A 24,026-nucleotide genomic window follows, 5' to 3' on the forward strand; every position below is an offset into this window, starting at 1 on the left:
GGGAACTGGGTTGGAGCTTCCCCTCCCAGTTCCTCACCTCAAAGGTGAGGGGGTGAGGTGGTGGAGGTGGCAGGTGGGGCACCACCACTCCCCAGAGCCAAAAACCCACACTCCCCCTTGCCCCGAGCCTCACTTTTGATCATGTTGACATCATTGGCCCCATCCCCGATGGCCAGCGTGATGGCTTTCTTGTGCTTCTTCACCAGCTGCACGATGAGGGCTTTCTGCTTGGGGGTCACCCTACAGCAGATCACTGCCTGGCAGCTCATGGCCAAGTCCACAAAAGCCTTTTCCACCAGACTGCTCTGCTCCTGCAAGCCCGTAGCCCTGTAGGAAACCAGCCACCACCACAGCTGCCCCTTCTTCTCCTGCAGGACCTCTCCCGAGCGAAGGATTTTGTCCTTAGGGGAGAACACATGCAGTTGGGACCTCACCTCTTAACTCTTGCAGGTGCTACAAAAAAAATTGTGTTCAGTCTGGGCCCCTCACCACAAGAAGGATGTTGAGGCTCTGGAGCGAGTCCAGAGAAGAGCAACGAAGCTGGTGAGGGGGCTGGAGAAGAAGAGGAGCGGCTGAGAGAGCTGGGGGTGTTTATCCTGGAGAAGAGGAGGCTGAGGGGAGACCTCATTGCTCTCTCCAACTCCCTGAAAGGAGGTTGTGGAGAGGAGGGAGCTGGGCTCTTGTCCCAAGTGACAGGGGACAGGACGAGAGGGAATGGTCTCAAGCTGCACCAGGGGAGGTTCAGGCTGAACATTAGGAAAAAATTTTTCACGGAAAGGGTGATTGGTCCCTGGCAGAGGCTGCCCAGGGAGGGGGTTGAGTTCCCTGGAGGGGTTTAAGGGACGGGTGGACGAGGTGCTGAGGGACATGGTTTAGTGATTGATGGGAATGGTTGGACTCGATGAACCGATGGGTCTCTTCCAACCTGGTGATTCTATGATTCTATGATTCTAAGTCCAACCAGACTGGATGAAAAGACTGGTCAAGGCAGGTGTGGTCAAAGCCTCCCAACACCAAACGACTGGCACAAAGTTGTCCCCTTCTCCACTCTTCATTCCCCAGCCCAAAAATGTGCTTTTCCAACCCAGAGGGCAGGAGCAACATCACCTCATCCACGTGCTACTGCCTCCCAGGACTTTGACAGCACCAGGGCAGAAACAATGATCTGCCAGCTTAGGCAAGGAGCAGAAAAGACCATCCTACTGCCACCTTACCAGGACGTCCCCGCTGATGATGAGAGCTCTCTTCTTGCGGCGCAAAGCCTCTGGACGCTGCTGGGAGAGGCACCCGCTGCACAGGGCATCCCCGCTGCCACCGAGGTGGTCGGTACTCACGCAGTAAGCTTGGAGGATCTCGCTGGGTGAGGAAGAGGTGGTTAGAGCTGAGCTGGGGGCACTGGATGTGCTGCCTGGCTTCGACTGAGACCTCCATCTCAAACCCAGCTGCAGGGAGATGGGGCTGATATCCAGTCGTGGGACAGGAGGGGACAGAGAGGAAGCCCCAAGGGCTCACTGATATCAAAAGTCAATCTCCATCCCTGTGCTTCAGAAGCTGGAGAGACAGCTTAAGCACTTTCTGGTCAAAGTCAGCCAAGAAGGAGAACTTTGCAGGAACATAAAATGATGGGGAGGCTTGGAAAAGCATCAGCAGATGAGGATCATGGACATCCAGGCTGGGACAGGGAAGTAGAAGTATCTCTGGAAGACTAACAGAACTCTACCCACTCTTCCCAGGTTCCTATGCCCATGGGTGTTTTCAGCAGGGACAACAATGCCGAGGAGATCATGATTCCTCACCTGATCTCCTTCTCTTCCAGGATCTGCATGTCGTCTGTGAGCAGCTTGCACGCGTAGCCGATGTTAATTGCAGTCTCTGCAAGACACGGGTGTCAACATCTGATGCCCGTGTTGTGCTGCCCACCACCCCCAGTGCAGCCCCCAGGTCCAATAGCCCTTGATGGGCAGCAGCTGCAGCTCTGAGCCATTGCACAGATGGCTTCCTCTGCCTCAGTTTCCCCATGGGAAACATGATCTGTGGGGGGTTTTATATTAAAGGGAAGAGCAGAATCTGGTGTTGCCCACTCCCAGGGTCTTATGTCTCTTCTGTGTTCAGTTCTGGGCCCCTCACCACAAGAAGGATGTTGAGGCTCTGGAGCGAGTCCAGAGAAGAGCAATGAAGCTGGTGAGGGGGCTGGAGAACAAGAGGAGCGACTGAGAGAGCTGGGGGTGTTTATCCTGGAGAAGAGGAGGCTGAGGGGAGACCTTATGGCTCTCTCCAACTCCCTGAAAGGAGGTTGTGGAGAGGAGGGAGCTGGGCTCTTCTCCCAGGGGACAGGGGACAGGACGAGAGGGAATGGGCTCAAGCTCCACCAGGGGAGGGTCAGACTGCACATACATTAGGAAAAAAATTTTCATGGAAAGGGTGATTGGGCGCTGGCAGAGGCTGCCCAGGGAGGGGGTTGAGTCTCCTTCCCTGGAGGGGTTTAAGGGACGGGTGGACGAGGTGCTGAGGGACATGGTTTAGTGATTGATGGGAATGGTTGGACTTGATGATCCAGTGGGTCTTTTCCAACCTAGTGATTCTATAATTCTATGATTCCCTGGTCCTGTTCAGGGGAGAAGCTGCTGGGGTCTGGGGTTGCCTCCACTGACCTTGTTTGTCACCCGTCAGCACCCACACTTTGATGTTGCCCAGCTTCAGCAGCTGGATGGTCTCAGGAACTCCATCTTGCAACTTGTCCTCAATGGCCGTGGCCCCAAGCAGCTGGAAGGACGTGAGCAGGTGTCATGACATGGGGAAGGCAAGATACGGAGGTGGGAATTGTCTGTAGATCCAGCCAAGGCTCCTTGCTCAAGGGTAGACAGGACCTGACAGATATCTAATCCAGTGTCTACTGGCAAGTTACAATGTGCTCTGAGCAGGAACATCACCTGCCCTCCCTTCCATGGGATGAGTGTTGGGTTGGACACTTCACCCCCTCATCCCAACAGACGAACCCCACTTTCCTGCCTACTGTGGGATCAGTGCCACTAGTTCTCCCTAAACCCTGGCCTCATCTCACCTGCAGGTTCTGCTCCATCTCCTCATACAGCTTGTCCAGCTCCTGCCTGCGGTCCTGCAGCAGGATGCTGGCCTCGTGGTGCCTCTTGCTCCATGTGCCGTACTCAGCCTCGCTCACTTCCTTGGTGGCCAGGCACAAAGTCCTCAGTGTCTCCTCTGCAAAGCGCTGTGGAGATGAAACATCAGGTCTCCCTTCCCTCAGCCACGATGACTCTCATGGTGGACCAGACTGTGAGCCACGATGGGCAGAGCCAGAGACCTTCCAGGATCTGAGGGTCTCCTCTGGGCACTGACTCTCTCCCTCATCCCACAGCATCCCCATGAGCATCCTTGCAATGCAAGCAAATCATAGAATCATAGAATCATGAGGTTGGAAAAGACCCATCGGGTCATTGAGTCCAACCATTCCCATCAATCACTAAACCATGTCCCTCAGCACCTCATCCACCTGTCCCTTAAACCCCTCCAGGGAAGGGGACTCAACCCCCTCCCTGGGCAGCCTCTGCCAGGGACCAATCACCCTTTCTGTGTAATTTTTTTTTTTGATGTCCAGCCTGACCCTCCCCTGGTGGAGCTTGAGGCCATTCCCTCTCGTCCTGTCCCCTGTCCCTTGGGAGAAGAGCCCAGCTCCCTCCTCTTCACAACCTCCTTTCAGGGAGTTGGAGAGAGCAATGAGGTCTCCCCTCAGCCTCCTCTTCTCCAGGCTAAACACCCCCAGCTCTCTCAGCTGCTTCTTATAAGTCTTGTTCTCCAGCCCCCATGGATGTCCATACAGACACCAAAGGTGGATTTGATGCCACCTTAGACCATGTTCCATATGCAGCTGAGGCTCCTAGAGCAGAAGAAAGAAAGGAGGACCAAAATCCTGAAGCCACAAAGAGCAGAAAGGGACTCCAGGACACCCAGCCCAAAGCCAACAATCGAGAGACCAGCCCTTCGTGCCCCAGGTTGGTGTGGGACTCACATCCAGTGCCATCTCGGTGAAGGTCTCAATGGGCCCTCGCCTCTGAAGTCTCTCCAGGATAACCGTGTCTGCCCCCTTGGTGTAGAGCCGGATCGTGCCCTGGGGGTCTCGCACTAGGGGGGTGGGGAAGGACAGGTTAGGTAGCCAGAGAGATGTCTCCCACCCATCGCTTGGCCGTGATGCAGAGGGCACCACAGGGGATGCGGGGGCTTGTCTGCCTGTGGTCGTAGGAAGCACAGGCATCTCCCCAGATCCAAACCAACACGTGGCAGGATCAGGCCTCAAAGACTGTCTGTTCCTCATACAACTCCTCTGAACCCCTCTTGGTTGCTCAAGCCCTTCCCAGCTACCTTCACCAAGATATCAGGGTGAGCAAAACTGCAAGGATGACAAGGACGAACCTTAGGAGCCCTTGTGAAAATCACACCCATCCCAGTGCCATCTCTCGAAGGGTTGAGTACGGAAGGGACCCGCCGTGTTCCTGGAAGGGCCCTTGAGACACCCTATCCCACTCACCCAGGACAGACATCCTCTTGCGATCGCTGTTGAAGTCCAGCATGGCCAGCACTTTGTACGTCCTCTTCATCCCCAACTCGCTGATGGTGATGGTGTCTTGTGTCCTGGCCAGAAAGACGTACCCCAAGTTCCTCGCAGCCAACACCAGCGCTTCTTCATCCGGCGAAGCTGCCTGATAAACCAGCTGGTCTGCAGAAGAGGAATAGGGGTTAGACAAGGAGACTCCCGGCCATGCAGCTCTTGTACACCTGAAACACCCTGCTCTAGCCCAGCACCAACATTATCTATGGAGAACTTGAAGTCCGAGCCAACAGGCCAGGGAAACTCAGTTGTAGTTGTCTCTTCTGCTCATTGCCCCAGACAGGGATGGGTTATCTCCCCTGTGCTTCTGTTCCAATTAATTAATCAAAGAATCATAGAATCACCAGGATGGAAAAGACCCACCAGATCATCAAGTCCAACCATTCCTATCAAACACTAAACCATGTCCCTCAGCACCTTGTCCACCTGTCCCTTAAACCCCTCCAGGGAAGGGGGCTCAACCCCCTCCCTGGGCAGCCTCTGCCAGTGCCCAATGACCCTTGCCGTGAAAAACTTTTTCCTGATGTCCAGCCTGACCCTCCCCTGTTGGAGCTTGAGGCCATTCCCTCTCGTCCTGTCCCCTGTCCCTTGGGAGAAAAGCCCAGCTCCCTCCTCTCCACAACCTCCTTTCAGGGAGTTGGAGAGAGCGATGAGGTCTCCCCTCAGCCTCCTCTTCTCCAGGATAAACACCCCCAGCTCTCTCAGCCGCTCCTCTTGTTCTCCAGCCCCCTCACCAGCTTCGTTGCTCTTCTCTGGACTCGTTCCAGAGCCTCAACATCCTTCTTGAGGTGAGGGGCCCAGAACTGACCCCAGGATTTGAGGAGCGGTCTCACCAGTGCCGAGTCCAGAGGGAGAAGAACCTCCCTGGCCCTGCTGGCCACGCTGTTTCTGATCCAAGCCAAGATGCCATTGGCCTTCTTGGCCACCTGGGCCACAGCTGGATCATGTTCAGTCGCTGTCAACCAACACCCCCAGGTCCTTCTCCTCCAGGCAGCTTTCCAGCCAGACTTCTCCTAGTCTGTAGCTGCAAAGGGTTGTTGTGCCCCAAGTGCAGGACCCGGCATTTGGCCTTGTTAACCCTCATCCCATTGGTCTCAGCCCAGTGGTCCAGCCTGTTCAGATCCCTTTGGAACCTCCCGACCCTTCATCAGATCCACCATTAGTTTTTAAAGAACCCCAAATGTATAAGTCCATGACGCTATGACAGTGGCCCAAATCATTCCCTCCGGGCTGGGCAATGGAAGAGCTGTCAGAGACTCAGGGCCTTGAACAGCAGCTGAACCCTGCTCCGAGCACATCATCCACTGTGGCCAACCCACCGCCCTTCTCCTCCACCATGACGGTGTGGCACAGGGCCAGCAGCCTGAGGAACTCCCTCAGCACAGGATCGCTGTCCCTCCAGGCGGCTTCCAGCAGCTTCGTGTCGCAGAAGTCCAACTTCTTCTCCCCGTGGTGGTTCCAGGTCAGCCCCGACCCCTGCAAGAGGCACAGGCAGACGGCAGGCACCTGAGCACGTGGCTTGGCAACAGGGATGGATGCTGCTGGGCTGCAGCACAGGGTCCGATTCAGATCATTGTCTGTAAGCCAAGCTCTGCATTGCTTACACCAATCATAAAATCATGGAATCATTAAGGTTGGAAAAGACCGCTCCTTGAGTTCTGTGTTCATTTCTGGGTCCCTCACCACCAGAAGGATGTTGAGGCTCTGGAGCGAGTCCAGAGAAGAGCAACGAAGCTGGTGAGGGGGCTGGAGAACAAGAGGAGCAGCTGAGAGAGCTGGGGGTGTTTAGCCTGGAGAAGAGGAGGCTGAGGGGAGAGCTCATTGCTCTCTCCAACTCCCTGAAAGGAGGTTGTGGAGATGAGGGAGCTGGGCTCTTCTCCCAAGGGACAGGGGACAGGACGAGAGGGAATGGGCTCAAGCTCCACCAGGGGAGCGTCAGGCTGAACATCAGGAAAAAATTTTCACAGAAAGGGTCATTGGGCACTGGAACAGGGAGGGGGTTGAGTCCCCTTCCCTGGAGGGGTTTAAGGGACAGGTGGACGAGGTGCTGAGGGACATGGTTTAATGTTTGATAGGAATGGATGGACTTGATGATCCGGTGGGTCTTTTCCAACCTGGTGATTCTATGATTCTATGACCTTCAAGATCATCCAGTCCAACCACTAGCCCAACATCCCCAAGCCTACTAAACCATGTCCCGAAGTGCCACATCTGCACATTTTCTGAACGTCTCCAAGGATGGGGACTCTACCACATCCAAAAGGGTGAGTACAAAAAGATTGGGAATAAAAAAAAAAAGTAAAAATCAGAACAGCATTTATAAACTCAATTCCCCCGTCCTTCACTGGCAGCTGAGGACCTGAAAACTCACCAGCCCAAGGAAACACACACAGCTGTTTTACAGCATGGGACCCCATAGTTTTTAGATGAAAGAGGGGAGATTGAGATGAGATCTCGTGAAGAAATGTTTCCGTGTGAGGGTGGGGAGGCCCTGGCCCAGGTTGCCCAGAGCAGTGGTGGCTGCCCCATCCCTGGAGGGGTTCAAGGCCAGGTTGGATGGGGCTTGGAGCCCCTGATCCAGTGGGAGGTGTCCCTGTCCATGGCAGGGTTGGAACTGGATGGGCTTTAAAATAACTTCTAACCCAAACCATTCCATGATTCTATGTCTGTAAACAAGCTGTGCCTGCTCTGGTGTAATCCATAAGTGCTACGGCTTTGGCCCCGGTGAGGAGCAGCATCTGGCCTTGTTTTATGCAGGAGAGGGGAGTTACGCACCGATGGCCGTTTCTTCTCATGCCCCGTGCCCGTACCTGCCAAAACAAAACCAGCTCCATTAATAGAATCATAGAATCAACAGGTTGGAAGAGATCCACGGGATCATTGAGTCCAACCATTCCCATCAATCACTAAACCATGTCCCTCAGCACCTCGTCCACCCGTCCCTTATACACCTCCAGGAAATAGTGAGCTGACAGGGAGCATCATCAACAGAGGCTTCAAGGAGTTTGTCTTGCAGGAACTGCTGGGTCTGCTGGCCAAAAGCCTGGCAGAAGGGGATAGGGTTTGGTTTTCAGCATCTGCTCAGTGTCAGCTCGTTAGGGTGTCTGGGTTACTTGGCTCTTGGACCCTTCAGACTGTCAACACGTATTTAATGCCAAAAGTTTCAGTCTAGTGTTCACTCTCGTTTCCTGGGGACATTATGGAGAAGGTGCTGTCACAGAGGTGCAACTTGATACATCAGGCAGGGGAAAATTGGGGATATTTGTGCTTAAAAACTCTGCTAGATTTTTTTTTTTCCTGAGTCCATTTGTCTCAAGTGCCTGATACTTATCTTGGAGAAAAGGAGCTCTGTGCTAAAGCCCTGCCCTGCTCACTGATTTCCCCTAACGAGGCACTGAGGGAGCTCCTAGAACCCAGCCAAATGCTCAAGTGAGAATAGGAATAAGAAGCAGATGGAATTTACAATTTTTTCCCCCATTTTCTAAGGGGAAAAAAAGCAGAATCATGAAAAAAACCCCAGCAATGAGCATTTACAGGCATTCACCATAAAATAGCAGAGTAAGGGGAACAATCATTCCTTTGCCTCCTCCACAGGTCACCTGAAAGCCTCAAAGAGCCTAGATTTGGAAACCAAGGGAGAGATTCACCAGGACCTTCATAGAAAACAGAAATCCATGAGTTTCTCTGACCCATCACCCTGTGGCTCCTCTGCCTGCCACCTGGGCCAGCATCAGTTTATTATTCCAGGTGGGATACACCTCACTTGGACTATGTGTTTGCTGGACTCCTAACCCCAGGCTCCCTTTTTCTCAGGGCAAACCTAGCTGGTCTCAGTTGAGTTTGGGGCATGATACATCTCCAGAAAGGTAGGAACCCATGGGAAGATGAGACAAGTGCAAGCACAGGCACAGCAGCCCCTGCAGAGCACTGATAGTGCGGAGATGAGAACAAGCTGAATTCCCACAACATCTTCTGTCTACACGCTGGACCACCAAGATCAATCCACATGCCCCAAGCTTCCTAGCAAGCCAGGAGGAGTGGAAGGAACCAATTCAAGGTTTCCCTAACTCATGAGTCCCTACAAACTCACATCCTAGAATCACAGAATCACCAGGTTGGTGGGTCTTTTCCAACCTGGTGATTCTATGATTCTGTGATTCCATCCAAAGTTACCATAGATGGTCCCGTTGATGCAGCATTTCTTGAAGGTCATGACGTTTTGTGTCAAGGTGCCCGTCTTGTCTGAGAAGATGTACTCAATCTGGCCAAGCTGGTCATTGAGGCTGGTGCTTCTGGCTTTTGCTGGAATGTCCTTGGCAGTGTAATACATTTCCAGATCCCAGTTGATAAAAAAGCTGTTCACCAGATAGATGAATTCCAACCTAGGGGTCAAGTAGAAGAAGACTTAACAGTGGGTTGTTACTCACAACCCAGGGGCACTTGTGGAGCTGACACAGGAGGAAAGGGCAGAGGGGAACTCCCCATCTGGATCCTATTGCTCTGAGCTTTGGGGAAGCAAGGGAGCTTTCATGGTTCACAGCTAGGATTCCAGAAGGCTCGTCACACTGGACTGAGAGCCCACTGGGTCCCAGGTAACTGGGCTCCCCACTGGAAATCTGGCCCTTGAGGACAAAATTCCTAGATCTGGAGATGAAGTGAGGGGCCAAAAAGTTCGGAAACTGCTTCTTCCAGCCCAAATTGTCATTATTGCCTGCTCACAACCACAGAACGATGGAATGGTTTGCGTTGGAAAGGATCTTGAAGATTATCCAGTTCCACCCCTGCCACGGACAGGGACATCTCCCACTGGATCAGGGGCTCCAAGCCCCATCCAGCCTGGCCTTGAACCCCTCCAGGGATGGGGCAGCCACCACTGCTCTGGGCAACCTGGACCAGGGCCTCCCCACCCTCATCATGAAGAATTTCTTCCTACTGTCTGATCTAAATCTTTCCCCTTCCAGTTTAAAGCCGTCCCCCTTCACTCTCTGCCCTTGGAAAATGTCCCTCCCCAGGTTTCTTGTAAGCCCCCTTCAGGTCCTGGAAAGCACAGTGGTCATGTCCATCTCTTCCCCAGCCCTGCTGCTGCTCAGTTGGGAAGCACCATCTTCATCATCCTCAGCCTGTCCACAATTTCCAACATGAAGACGTGTCATTCCTTTGCACCTCTTCTCTGGCTTTCCTCTGAGATCTCAAGGTACATCATCATCAACCACCCATCCATCCTTACCTTCCTATGGCTAAGGGAACATACGAGAATGACTTGCTTAGTGCCACAGTTGGATCTTGTGTGCAACCCCATTTTGTGGCTGCAAACCAAGGTGTGAGATGATGGCCAAGGGCAGGGAGTGGAGTACTGATCCCTCGCAAGCTCTGTTGTCCTTACGTTATATACATGGACATGGGTATGATGATGCTCAGGAGGATGGTGAAGCCCCAGAAGTTGAAGAAGGCCTGCTGGGTGGGGGTCGTGTGCTTGTAGAGAGCAGAGAGGTAGCTGTGCTTCTCCTGGAACGTCCTGGCCCAGAACCCAGAGGCAACAGCGAGGCACAACGAAGTGACCAACAGCACCAGGAAGATCTGAGATGGGAAGCCAGGATGAGAATGTCCCATCACACAGAGCCCACCAGACCTTTTCTAGGGCCAACCATTGCTTTTTCCAAACTGTTTGTCTCACTTAGCTGTAAACCTGCAGAGAGGTTTCCTCATGCCTGAAGCTCCTTCTCAGAGCTCATCCTGGCCAGAGATGAAGGATCACAGCATGTGTTTCAGCTTGACACGAACACAACACACAGAGAGCAAACTGCAGCTATCCCACCCTCCCAATCACCTCAGTCACCACCTCCTTGGGCCAGGGGCGCCCTGCAGCCTTCCTGCTGGAGTTAGCAGCAAACACAGGAATGCTAGTGGCCATCCTGAGAAGTGATGACACCCAACCACCAGAAACCAGAATGAGAGCCATCAGATTCATTTAAGGAGCACAACCACCACGAAGGCTGCTCCAGACCCACCAAGGGCCACTTTGTAGGAACATCACTTTGTATTTGCCCGTAAGATGTGGAACCCAGATACTCTGAGCGAAATATTACAAGCTTAAGCACTCAGCACCCCCCGAGCAAGTAGCCTCTCATGAGAAGACTTGTAAGCAACCCCAGGAGAGCGGTGGCCAGCGCAAGAGGTGTTTGCATCACTCACTATGATCACCAGCCGGTCCATCACGCGGTCCAGCTTGGTTTTCTTCCGCTTGATCTTTCCACAGTTCCTCATAATTTTGGAATCAAAGCCTGGATGAGAAATGTTTTAGAAGTAAAAACGCAAGCCCACGGCCCCCAGAAGGTTTACGTGCAGGGAAGTGATGCTGGTTTCCTCCAGAACAACGTCTCCCCACCACTGGAGACTGCAGCCCTTTGTCAGTGATTAATTAAGCCACGGCTGCACACTCAGAGAACTGCTGCTTGCACCAGACCTTGCCCACAACAGATCTTATCCCACCCTTCCACCCACAGCTGCTCATGGCCAAGCTCTCGGCTGCACTGAGCCATCCGTGCAGGAGGTGAAAGGGATCTGGGACATGGTGCAGTTGAAATACAACCTGGGATAAGCACATCATAGAATCCTAGAATGTCCTGAGTTGGAAAGAACCCACCAGGATCATTGAGTCCAGCTCCTGTCCCTGCACAGGACACCCCAACATCCACACGGTGTGGCTGAGGGTGTTGGCCAAAGGCTTCTGGAATATTGTCAGGCTGTGACCGCTTCCCTGGGAGCTGTTCCAGTGCTCCACCACTCTCTGAGTGAAGATGTTTGGTGCCACCACATCATCTACTTGCCAGCAAGCCCAACACAGCAAAGTTTGGAACAGACTATTGGGAGCTTGGGTAGAGCCGCAGGTCTTTCCACTCTGCATCAGGTGAGACTTGGACCTGCTAATGCTGGAAACATTTGGACATCTAAATAAACCCCAGGGACCTGGTTATTTTCTGCCCTTTCTGGGCCTGGACACTCACCTGCGTAGATGACCAAGCCGTAGCAAACGTCGGTGTTGCGAATCTTACAGCCTCGCAGCAAGATCTTTTCGCTATCCAGTGAGTAAGTCTCTCCTCTCCACTCCAGTGTCCCGGTGAAGCTGTGCAAGTGGCTGTTGGGCTCCTCACAGGTCACTCTCCCTTGAGCAGAGGGCACGATTCAGGTAATGGCCTTTGAGGAAACGAGAGGTCCTTCTCCCCAACCACCACCACCATGCTTGCTCCCTCCAAAGAAGGGGGCTGGGGGCTTCTCAGGGGAGATTCAGATTTGCCAGGGCGCCTGCAGATGCACTTGGGATATAAATGGCTCAAATTAAGGTCAGACTAAGCTGGGCAGCCACCCTGCAGTGCTGGGAGGGTGCTCTGTCCAGGAGCCACACAACTGGACAAGGCACAAAGACAACCCCCTTCATCCCCAGAGCCTTTGAGAGGGGAGTCTCCATCCTATAGAGGACTAAAAGGGAAAAAATCCAGGATCTGAGCTCAGATATGGGAGCCAAGCACTTAATACCAGTGGGAAAACCAAGATCCAGGGCAGGATTGAGGGGCACAACCCTGATGGAGCTGGGAAGAACATCTACCCAAGGTCTTTTGGCACGAACGACCCTCCAGCCTCACAGGCAATCTCCGGTTAGGCCGATGGGACTTGGTACCCAACGGAACAGAGACATCCCAAGTCTGAATCAATCTCATCACAGTGGGACAGCTGCATCTTCAGCCGTCCAGGAAACTCACCGTCAAAGTTGGCCATGCTCTCCTCACTCACCAGCTCCTGGTGGGTGACCAGAAGGGCTTGTCTGAACTTCAGGTTTGTTTCCCTGTGAAGAAGAGCCAGGGAGGGAAAAATAAAACAAGGCTGCAGGGTGACAGATCCTTTAATTCTGCTGTCAGACCCATGGGACAGAGATGGCCATTAATTGTTGGGTGATTACATGCGTGATGGCAATGAAAAGTGAGGTAGGGACCTGTCATGCCCGACATTGAGCATTCATGCAGGGAGGAAGCTTTGTCCCGGCGACCTGGCTATTAAATCATCCTGCAGGCAGAGGCAGGAAGGAGCTGAGATGGAGATGCCCGAGGTCACCAGCTGCTCTGTGGAAGCCTCAAAGGTGGGTTTGTCTCCCCATTTTTCAACATTTGGGGCTCAAATTCCATTTCTGGGGTGTCTGTAGGTTTAGCTTTTGGAGGATCCCCCACATCCTGTGGTTGCTGCTGGATTTGCAGCCCTCCCAGTGTGCCTGTCTCCCCAGTTGCTGGGGGTTCCCCGAGACTGGAGGCTCCAGCCGTTGGCTGGGATGTCTCTGCCCCTCTCCCCCCATGGCAATAGCATCTTCTACCCCGCTCCTCACCCATCAATGTCAGCAGTCTCCACGTAGCACAGGCTGTTGGGCTCCGAGCTGCACAGCAAGAGCATGTCGGCCTTGGAGAGCAAAAAGGAGGAGAGAGCACCTGGATGAGCTCCTGCTCACCACAACCTCCCCCTGCTGCCCTTGGCGTGAAGCCGGCTCTGGGGCCCCACTCACCGGGACAAAGCTCTCCTTCTGCAGGCGGACGATGTCCCCAACGCAGATGTCGCGCCATTTCTGCCAGCAGAAGCTGCAGGGGGATCAGGAAGGAAAGTTTAATCCTTGCAGAGCCGTAGGAATGGCAACGGTGGCTGTTTCTGTCCTCTGGACCAGCTTCCATCTGTGCCAGCTTCTTGCATGAACGGAGTCTCTGGATTTTGGTTCCTCTGCCACCATGGTGCTATCCACACGACTGAAGCTCTTCCAGCTCACAACCGCTCCCCCTTATCCTCTCCCTGCACCCTCTGATCACGAGCCCCTCCCCAGCTTTCCTGGAGCCCCTTTCAGTCCTGGAAGCTGCTCTAAGGTCTCCCTGGGACCTTCTCTTCTCCTGGCTGAGCAACCCCAACTCTCTCAGCCTGGCCTCAGATGAAAGGATCTCCAACCCCATGTCCTCTCCCTGTGGTTGGCAGCGACTTTCAGCCCCTGGACACAGGTGGGAAGTGTTGGTCCTTCCCTGGACAACTATTTAGCCAGAATATGACTCTGTGGGTTAGATAATAAGACTGAGAGGCACTTTTGTGGCCAGGATGGCCTCCTCCCAACATATCGCAGCCTATCAGGGCTTCCTTAGAATCATAGAATCATAGAATAACCAGGTTGGAAGAGACCCACCGGATCATCGAGTCCAACCATAGACCTGTTGTCTGTGCCTGGGGTAGGATTGTTCCTTCAGGGGAACAACTGGACTTGCAGCAGATTTTGGGAGGTGATGGGAAGTTTGCAGAGTCAGGGACGTTCCCAACAAAACTCTGTTGAGCTGCTGTGCTCGAGGATACTCAGCACTTGGTGATCCATCATTCCACACAGGCCTGGAAAGGAAGGATACAGCTTCCCAAGCTCCTCACCTCTTCCCAGACAGGATTTCACATGGTCTGCTGTTGACATTCCTGTCACTTTGGTGGCGGCCCTGCACAGAGGAGAGAAAAAAAGAGGCCAAAAGAAAAGGATGATGCGTGCCAGACTTCCTTAACACAGGAAAACAACCCTCTTAATGCTACAATCTTCTTTCTGAAGGAATCAGAAGGCGTATCCTGATGAATAAAGAGGCAAAATTCCCCCAGGTACTTCTGGGGACCAACCAGCCATTGGTTAAGATATTAAGACAGGGGTCTAGACCTCAAGGAAAGCAACAAGGCAGTAACATCCTTCCCAAGGGAAAATACAAAGTGTTTTGGACATGGTAGAGGTGATGGTACCTCAGGAACAACGAATAACATGAGCTCCAAAGCTTTTCAGTTGTTTATTGCTCTCTCCAACTCCCTGAAAGGAGGTTGTGGAGAGGAGGGAGCTGGGCTCTTCTCCCAAGGGACAGGGGACAGGACGAGAGGGAATGGCCTCAAGCTCCACCAGGGGAGGGCCAGGCTGGACATTAGGAAAAAATTTGTCATGGAAAGGGTCATTGGTCCCTGTCCGAGGCTGCCCAGGGAGGGGGTTGAGTCCCCTTCCCTGGAGGGGTTTAAGGGACGGGTGGATGAGGTGCTGAGGGACATGGGTTAGTGATTGATGGGAATGGTTGGACTCAATGATCCAGTGGGTCTTTTCTAACCTGGTGATTCTATGATTCCACAGCGAAGGGGTAATTTCTGCTGTCCAGCCCCCACCTAACACAGCCTTTCACTCCAACCCATACTCACAATGTCATCAATCAGGTCTCGTAGACCCCGGATGGTGAGGAGGCAGCTCAGGGGGAAGAGCAGTGTGTACCAGGGCAGCGTGGAGATCTGAGGGACGGTCTAGAGCAGGAGAATTTTACACCAATGACACAACTTTCATCCCACATTGGGACACTTTAGGTGACTGAGTATCTCCCCTCGCTCCCAGCTCCCCTCCCCAGCCAGTGCCTGAGGATGACAGGAATCCATCTAAGAAGAATCAAACCAACATCTCTGTCTACAGAGAACAGTTTGTGGAATTTCCACCTCTTTTTAAACTGGATGTGTGAAATGTGTGGGGGTCACTGAATTTGGAGGGTAGGAGCTCTGCATTCAGTTCTGGAGTCCTCAGCACAGGAAGGACATGGAGCTGTTGGAGCGAGTCCAGAGGAGGCCACGGAGATGATCCGAGGGCTGGAGAACCTCTTGTTTAAGGCCAGGCTGAGAGAGTTGGGGTTGTTCAGCCTGGAGAAGAGAAGGCTCTGGGGAGACCTTAGAGCAGCTTCCAATGCTGAAAGGGGCTGCAGGAAAGCTGGGGAGGGGCTCTTCATCAGGGAAATGCAGGGATAGGACAAGGGGTAACAGTTTTCAGCTGAAAGAGGGGAGATTGATATGAGATCTTAGGAAGAAATGTTTTGCTCTGAGGGTGGGGAGGCCCTGGCCCAGGTTGCCCAGGGAAATTGTGGCTGCCCATCCCTGGAGGTGTTCCAGGCCAGGTTGGATGGGGCTTGGAGCCCCTGATCCAGTGGGAGGTGTCCCTGCCCATGGCAGGGGTGGAACTGGATGAACTTTGAGGTGCTTTCCAACCACAATTATTCCACGATTCTGTGATTCTATGATGATGACCACCAAAAAGCAGCATCTTTGACACCATTTACCATTTTAGACCAGGTCATCCTCTTTTGCTCAGCAGTCTCGCACACACTCGCTCTTACCTTGCTGTCCACCTCACCTGTAAAAGGATGACAAAGACAAAGTAGACATTGGCCATTCGGTGGAACTGCTCGTAGAGGTTCAGTGGCAGGAAGGTGAAGATGTTGTACTTGGCTGTCTTAATGGTGTTGCCCTGCAGAAGAAAGGCAGGTCAAAGCCACAGTGGGATTTCAGCCGCCTGAAACCAAGGATGTGTTTCCAAAATGCCAAGAACCTTCTGGTGTTTTTAGGACTTCTCAATGTTTTGTGGCATGAGATGCCTTTAAAATTTATAAAAACTATAAAGAAAAAGAATCGTGGAATCATTAAGGTTGGCAAAGACCTCTAAGCTCATCCAGTCCAACCATCAGCTCAACACCACCATCTCTACTAAATGGTGCCACGTCAAGAAGATTTGTTTAGAGCAAAAGTCTAAACAAATTATGACTTAAAACAAAAATATGATTTAAAATTCAGACAAAATATGTTGCTTCTGATCATCTAAAGCATGCCCAGTTGAACCCAACTCAGATGGTCATTATCCAGCTGGGAGAAAAGAATTTGTTCAGTCAAAACTTTCTTTCTTTCTTCCTTTTGATTTGACCCTCAGACTTAAAAACACCCTTCATGCAGTTCTGCTCCTGGTCTGAAAGCTTCGGAGGACACTTGGGGCACCAGGCAGGGACCTTCCTTTTCATTGAGGATTACGTAGGTCATTCTCCATCCTACTGGAGACCACTCTGCAGCACCCCTGTCCTATCACACCTAACCACCACCAGCTAAGCATGTCCAGGATGTCCTGGGCCAACTCACCGCATATTTTTTCTTGGTCAGACAGAAAGCAAATTTCTTCTTGAACCGCATGTGGTAGTTTCGGTCGTTGGCCCTCACCTCCCAGGTGAAAGCTGGAAAAGCAAGTGGATATCCACCATCTGTCATCAGGATGCCCTGGCCATCAGCCTCTGGTCTCCAAGGACACAAGGACCAGTGATCATAGAATCATTAGGGTTGGAAAAGACCTCTAAACTCATCCAGTCCAACTGTCAGCCCAACGCCGCCGTCCCTACTAAACCATGTCCCAAAGTGACACATTTACAAAGTGTTTTTAACTCCTCTAGGTATGGAGACTCTACCACTGCCCTGGGCAGCCTCTGCCCATGCTTAACAGCCCTTTCCATGAAGAAATTTTTCCTAATATCCAATCCAAACCTCCTCTGGCACAGCTTGAGGCCGTTTCCTCTCATCCTATCCCTTGTTACTTGGGAGAAGAGCAGCTCCCACCTCACTCCAACCTCCTTTCAGGTAGTTGTAGAGAGCGATGATGGTGACACCAGACACATGGTGACCCACTGCTGGCCAGATGGGTTTTCCATAGTGTACCTACACCTTGAGAGCAGCTGGGATAGAGTTGGCTCTTTGAGGTCCCCTAGGTCAGAGAGGACAGAGGGAGCAGGAGGCCAGAAGCTTCCAGAGATACAGGACTGCTGCACACACTTCTCCTCTGATTCTCAGGCCAACCATCTGGGCTCAGGTTTTGATATGAGTATAATGAAGCCAGGTGAAGGAGATGACTCCTCCAAACACAGCCTTTCCTACTCTAGAGGCTGGTTGTTCCTCTCCTGATTTCATTTTTGCTATCCCAGTGCAGATTCCACCGAGCAAGGGACATCCAAACATGTTCCCCAACTCCTTCAACTCAGATGACAGCCAGTTCTTCCAGACCATTTCACCCCAAATCTGCTTCCTCCCCATCTCTCAACCCTGTCCCACACCCAACTTTCTCATATACTGTCTAAAAAAAAAATGACTTTTTGCACACCAACCTGGCAGCTGCTTCTTTCCATGCAGGAAGCCCGAGGCTGGGTCTTGCACAGTCATGATGGCACAGCCACCAGGATCTGGGAACAAGGACAACCAAAGATATTTGCAGCACTGAGCAACAACAGCGTGATCCCACCAGGATGCTCCAACATCCCAAAGCTGGACCCTCCACCTCGCCGGGGCAGGACATCATGCAGAAGAAATGCTTTCTGAGCCCAGCTGCGGATGGAGGTCTTACCTGGAGCAGCAAAGAGACCTTTTTAATATCCCATATGAGCACAGGCTTGTTCAGCCTGGAGAAGAGAAGGTGCCAGGGAGACCTTAGAGCAGCTTCCAGTCCTGAAAGGGGCTCCAGGAAAGCTGGGGAGGGGCTTGTGCTCAGGGGGTGCAGGGATAGGATGAGGGAGGATGGTTTTGAGCTGAAAGAGGGGAGATTGAGATGAGATCTTAGGAAGAAATGTTTTGCTGTGAGGGTGGGGAGGCCCTGGCCCAGGTTGCCCAGAGCAGTGATGGCTGCCCCATCCCTGGAGGGGTTCAAGGCCAGGTTGGATGGGGCTTGGAGCCCCTGATCCAGTGGGCGGTGTCCCTGCCCATGGCAGGAGGTGGAACTGGGTGGGCTTTGAGGTCCCGTCCAACCCAAACCATTCCAGAATTCTGTGATGCCAGAGATGTAAAACCCTACATTGACACGCAGTCCTCTGTGGCCATGTGAACATCACACAGTGGAGACACCAGAAGATGTCTTCCTCCCTTTGATATCTGATGTTCTACCTTTTGCAGGGTGAGCCATAACTCCCCTGTTACTTGGGAGACGAGCTCAGCACCCACCTGGCCCCAACCTCTTTTTATGGAGCTGCAGAGAGCAATGAGGTCTCCCCTCAGCATCCACTTCTCTACACTAAACAGCCAGACCTCACTTTTGTCTGTGGTTCCCTTTCAGAAGGTCCCTCTTGTGCTCAGGATCAGGCTTGAACTTGGCTCCATATCCTGTCCCCACTGCACTTGGCATCTCCGAGCCCCGTTGTCCCCTGTCGCGATCCCATTACCCGCTGATCTGCTCCTAAGCTCCCCTGCTTCCAGGCGATGCCAGATGAAAGAACAGCCGATTAAACACCTGCAGCTGGCAGACGTGGGACCCTCTGTGGAGCTTGGCAAGCAAAACATGGGAAAGGAGCCCAGGAGCAGTGGGAAAGGGAAAACAAAGGGTGGAGGAAACTCATTCAAAGTGCTAGTGGTTTAAGGAGGTATCCAAAAAACCTCCGTTCCAAGAGGAGGGAGCTGGGCTCTTCTCCCAAGGGACAGGGGACAGGACGAGAGGGAATGGCCTCAAGCTCCACCAGGGGAGGGTCAGGATGGACATCAGGAAAAAATATTTCACATAAAGGGTCATTGGTCCCTGGCAGAGGCTGCCCAGGGAGGGGGTTGAGTCACCTTCCCTGGAGGGGTTTAAGGGACGGGTGGATGAGGTGCTGAGGGACATGGGTTAGTGATTGATGGGAATGGTTGGACTCGATGATCCAGTGGGTCTTTTCCAGCCTGGTGATTCTATGATTCTATGAAGAAACATCTCAACAAACTCCACTAATCGCCACAATAATTAGAAGTCAAAATTGCACTTTCATCGAATCACAGAATGGTTTGGGTTGGAAGGGACCTCAAAGCCCATCCAGTTCCACCCGTGCCATGGGTAGGGACACCTCCCGCTGGATCAGGGGCTCCAAGCCCCCCATCCAACCTGGCCTTGAACCCCTCCAGGGATGGGGCAGCCACCCCTGCTCTGGGCAACCTGGGCCAGGGCCTCCTCATCACCACTTTGAGCAGGTGAGAAGAGGCTGCACGTGGATGCCAGGGCTTCCTGCCAGTCCCAGCTGCGCACAAGATGCACACAAGATGCTCTGACTGTTGCTCCACACCTCGTTTAGACCCACAATAATTTTTTAACACACAGAATGTTCCTCCAGCTCAATGCCTGGGATGAACTGCCTGGTCCATCCAGCAGGGAATGTCCCGTCCTGTCCCTGAGGGCTGTAAAGACCCAAAGCGAGCCTTTCTCATTCAAAAAAAACAATAGTTTTAGGTGGAACAGAGGTTTGCGTGGCTGAACACAAATAAATGAGGTTTAAGGAGGAGCGGGCACTGCGCCACAAGGGTTTGGCCCGGGTTGGCGGAGCAGGCAGGAATTTACGCCGTGGAGTTTCTGTAGTGGTTTTGTTCCTGAAATCTCCAGAAAAATGTGGAGTTGTTTGCTCAATACAAGGATTAGCGTGAGCTCCCAGCAGACCCTGCACAGCCAGCGCCCGCGGCTGGGGGTTCTGGAGGCCTTTCTGCTCCATTCTAGACCTAAAAGAAGATGGGGATGGGGCCACCTCGATCCCTGGTTCCTAGCCTGGAGCTGGTGGGTATTGCCGTAACCAGCCTTGTTTGTGCTGCTGGTTTTCACTTGCTCGCAGCACCTCTGTGGGACCCCAGCTGTGTGCCACCCCCCTAGGGACCCACCACCCCCATGGGGACCCTCCCACCACTCTCGGGACCCCACATCACGCTGGGGACCCTCCCACCACCCTAGAGATCCCACATCACCCTGGAGATCCCACATCACCTTGGGGACACTCCCACCACCCTAGGGGCCCTCTCACGACCCTGGGGACCCCACATCACCCTTGGGATCCCACATCACCCTGGGGACCCTCCCACCACCCTGGAGATCCCACATCACCTTGGGGACGCTCCCACCACCCTAGGGACCCCACATCACCCTGGGGACCCACCACCACCCCAGGGACCCTCCAACCATCCCTCTGGGGACCCATCACAACCCTAGGGACCCTCCAACCATCCTCCAGACCCCACATCACCCTGGGGACCCCCTACTACCTTTGGGACCCACCACCACCCTGGGGACCCACCAACCACCCTCGAGACCCCACAGCACCCTAGGGACCCACCACCCCCCTAGGGATCCTCCAACCACCCCTCTGGGACCCACCACCACCCTAGGGACCCTCCCACGACCCTGGGGACCCCCCATCACCGTTGGGATCCCACATCACCCTGAGGACCCACCACCACCCCAGGGACCCTCCAACCACTCTCAAGACCCTCCACCACCCTAGGGACCCCACATCACCCTGGGGACCCACCACCACCCTGGAGATCTCACATCACCTTGGGGACCCTTCCCACCATCCTAGGGACCCTCCCACGACCCTGGGGACCCCACATCACCCTTGGGATCCCACATCACCCTGGGGACTCTCCTACCACCCCTCTGGGGACCCACCACCACCCTAGGGACCTTCCAACCACTCTCAAGATCCCACATCACCCTGGGGACCCTCTCACCATCCTAGAGATCCCACATCACCCTGAGGACCCACCACCACCCTAGAGATCCCACATCACCCTGGGGAAGCTCCCATCACCCTGGGGACCCTCCCATGACCCTGGGGACCCCCCATCACCCTAGGGAGCCCCCGTCACCCCAGGCTCAGCCCCATCGATTCCAACCCATGGGTGATGCCAGCCCGAGGACGGGATACGAGCGGGTGGGTGGGTGGGTGCAGCAGGAGCTGGTTCATGCCTCCTCCTGCCCTCGGCACGCCGGAAAACACCCCCGCACCCTAGATGGGTGGATCACAGCTCATTAAAGCCTCTCAGGGCTTTTTTTTTTCCCCAGCTATAAGGACGTGCCGGAGCCACAAGTTTCCCTCTGCTCGCCCTAGTTTTGCTCCGAGTCCAGGTGAATGGTTGGACTCGATGATCTGATGGGTCTTTTCCAACCTGGTGATTCTATGATTCTATGAAAAGGCAGCTCCTCCAGCCCCAAAATGCTCCTCCATGCCCATCATCCAATCCAGCTATTGGGGGGTGCTCCCTGCCTCTCCCCAGAGTCCTCGGGGAGCAATGCAGCTCCCAGGAAAGCCCTGAAGTGCCCATCAGCAATGACACCCACCCCCCCCAAGACCCACTCAGGTCCCCCCTCAGCACCCATGGGTGCCCCAAAGGAAGCAGGAGGAGGAGGACGGCAGCTCTTGCTGCTCTGAGGTTGGAGGGGATGCTCTCTTCCCTGGCTCCCCGTACCTGCACCGATCCTGCCCGCAGCTCCAGGTGACCTCCCAGCTCCTGCCACCGAGCAAGACTGGTGCCACCCATCCTGCTCCACGCAAGGAACCGTGGGGACAGCCCACACCGCACCTCCAGCCCTGCCCGCTGCCACAGCTCCCTCGCTGGGCACCCCCAGGCTCCCGCGCCACGCTCGAAACCTGCCCTGGTTTATCCTCTCGGTGAGGTTTGGCTCAAAACAACCCCGAGCTGCTGCTGCAGGAGCGGTTCCCGCGGGATCTGCCAGGGGATGGGGATGCGGAGTCAAGGCTGGGGGCATCCCTGGGGAGAAGGAGGTGCTCCCACACTGGGTCCAAGGCGGTGGGTGGGCATGAGCATCTCCAGGGTGGGGTTTAGAATCATAGAATCACCAGGTTGGAAAAGACCCACCAGATCATCGAGTCCAACCATTCCCATCAATCACTAAACCATGTCCCTCAGCACCTCGTCCACCCGTCCCTTAAACCCCTCCAGGGAAGGGGACTCAACCCCCTCCCTGGGCAGCCTCTGCCAGTGCCCAAATGACCCTTTACCTGAAAATTTTTTTTCCTGATGTTCAGTCTGAGCCTCCCCTGGTGGAGCTTGAGGCCATTCCCTCTCGTCCTGTCCCCTGTCCCTTGGGAGAAGAGCCCAGCTCCCTCCTCTCCACAACCTCCTTTCAGGGAGTTGGAGAGAGCAATGAGGTCTCCCCTCAGCCTCCTCTTCTCCAGGCTAAACACCCCCAGCTCTCTCAGGCAGAGAGCAGGTAGATTTGAGCAGTTCCAGGGCTGAACTGGTTTTACTGGGGAGCGCTCAGTGCCCCTGAGAGCACCCAGGGTCTGGCAGCAGCTGGGAAGGGCTCAATCCTTGAAGATCAAGGGAGATGGAAGCAGGAATCAGCCGAGGAAGAGGAGGCTGAAGGCACAAACGAACGTCACTGCCTCTGAGCAGCCCTGAGGTAACAGCGCTGGGACCCCAAACCCACCCTGGGACAGAGGCCACCTCGTTAGCAATGGCAGCTAACGAGACAAGAGCCAGCCCAGGATCTCCCAGTCCTCCATCCCATCCCACAAGCATCCCACAGCGAGGCTCCATCACAGTGGTCCTGCTTTAGCCATCGCTAGATTAATTGCTCCCTGCAATTAACCACAGAAACCCGGAGGCAATTAACCAAGTGCTGGCCCGACAGTCCATAAAGCATTTACTGCGCAGTCAGGAAGAACTCGCTTGAGGTCCATAAAGCATGTGGCCACATCATGTCCCCATATCCTTGTGCCCCAGTTTCCCTATATATCCATGTCCCTATATATCCATGTCCCCACATCACTATGTCCCCCTATCCTTGTATCTCCACATCCCTGTGTCCCTGTATACCCCTGTCTCCATGTCCCCATATCCTCAAGTCCCTGTGTCCCTAGATATCCATGTCTCCATGTCCCCACATCCATGTCCCCCTCCCTGGGCAGCCTGTTCCAGTGCCCAATGACTCTTTCCGGGAAAAATTTTTTCCTAATATCCAGCCTGAATCTCCCCTGGTGGAGCTTGAGGCCATTCCCTCTCGTCCTGTCCCCTGTCACTTGGGAGAAGAGCCCAGCTCCCTCCTCTCCACAACCTCCTTTCAGGGAGTTGGAGAGAGCAATGAGGTCTCCCCTCAGCCTCCTCTTCTCCAGGCTAAACACCCCCAGCTCTCTCAGCCGCTCCTCTTGCTCTCCAGCCCCCTCACCAGCTTCGTTGCTCTTCTCTGGACTCGCTCCAGAGCCTCAACATCCTTCTTGTGGTGAGGGGCCCAGAACTGAACACAGGATTCGAGGAGCGGTCTCCCCAGTGCCGAGTCCAGAGGGAGAAGAACCTCCCTGGCCCTGCTGGCCACGCCGTGTCTGATCCAAGCCAAGATGCCATTGGCCTTCTTGGCCACCTGGGCAAGTCTTAGAGAGACTTTCAGCCCGCAAAGACCCTCAGACAAAGGCAGCACCAGGAAGGACCAGTGGCCACTTGGGCATGGAGGAAGCCAAACCCCAGTCCCACAACCTCCACAAGAGCCCAGATTTTGTGGCTGGTTCCACTTCTGCGGGCAGTGGGGGCTGGAGCCGGAGGAAGGAAAGAGATTTCCACATCCCACCTCGGCATCACCCAACGGGTGGCTTTGGGCACCCAGGAAGCGATGGCGCTGGTGGAGAGCGGCTGAGGTCACCCTGGCAACCGCGGCTGGTGATGATGACATTTTTACCGATCAATCGCCTCTTGCAATTAGCTGACACCCCCCACCCAGTGTAATTAAGCAAGCAATGGGATGCCACGCACATCCCAGTGCCAGGAGGGAGGATGCTGCTTCAAGCACCATGGTGACCAT

General features: G+C 54.0%; 1 protein-coding gene across 1 annotated transcript in view; it reads right to left on the reverse strand.

Moving 5' to 3' along the window:
* Nucleotides 1-24,026, reverse strand: part of ATP8B3 (ATPase phospholipid transporting 8B3) — a 28,325-nt gene extending 4,299 nt beyond the window's left edge. The window contains 23 exon segments of the mRNA XM_069877757.1: nucleotides 134-401; nucleotides 1,215-1,356; nucleotides 1,797-1,872; nucleotides 2,652-2,763; nucleotides 3,062-3,226; nucleotides 4,025-4,137; nucleotides 4,541-4,729; nucleotides 5,941-6,097; nucleotides 7,397-7,431; nucleotides 8,795-9,003; nucleotides 10,005-10,198; nucleotides 10,814-10,902; nucleotides 11,626-11,784; nucleotides 12,379-12,461; nucleotides 12,993-13,063; nucleotides 13,167-13,239; nucleotides 14,057-14,118; nucleotides 14,846-14,944; nucleotides 15,816-15,929; nucleotides 16,589-16,680; nucleotides 17,599-17,673; nucleotides 21,677-21,937; nucleotides 23,978-24,026. Of these exon segments, the coding sequence (XP_069733858.1) occupies nucleotides 134-401; nucleotides 1,215-1,356; nucleotides 1,797-1,872; nucleotides 2,652-2,763; nucleotides 3,062-3,226; nucleotides 4,025-4,137; nucleotides 4,541-4,729; nucleotides 5,941-6,097; nucleotides 7,397-7,431; nucleotides 8,795-9,003; nucleotides 10,005-10,198; nucleotides 10,814-10,902; nucleotides 11,626-11,784; nucleotides 12,379-12,461; nucleotides 12,993-13,063; nucleotides 13,167-13,239; nucleotides 14,057-14,118; nucleotides 14,846-14,944; nucleotides 15,816-15,929; nucleotides 16,589-16,680; nucleotides 17,599-17,673; nucleotides 21,677-21,937; nucleotides 23,978-24,026 (2,887 nt within the window).

Source organism: Phaenicophaeus curvirostris, chromosome 28 (genome assembly GCF_032191515.1).
Source record: "Phaenicophaeus curvirostris isolate KB17595 chromosome 28, BPBGC_Pcur_1.0, whole genome shotgun sequence".
In the NCBI taxonomy this organism is placed as follows: domain Eukaryota; kingdom Metazoa; phylum Chordata; class Aves; order Cuculiformes; family Cuculidae; genus Phaenicophaeus; species Phaenicophaeus curvirostris.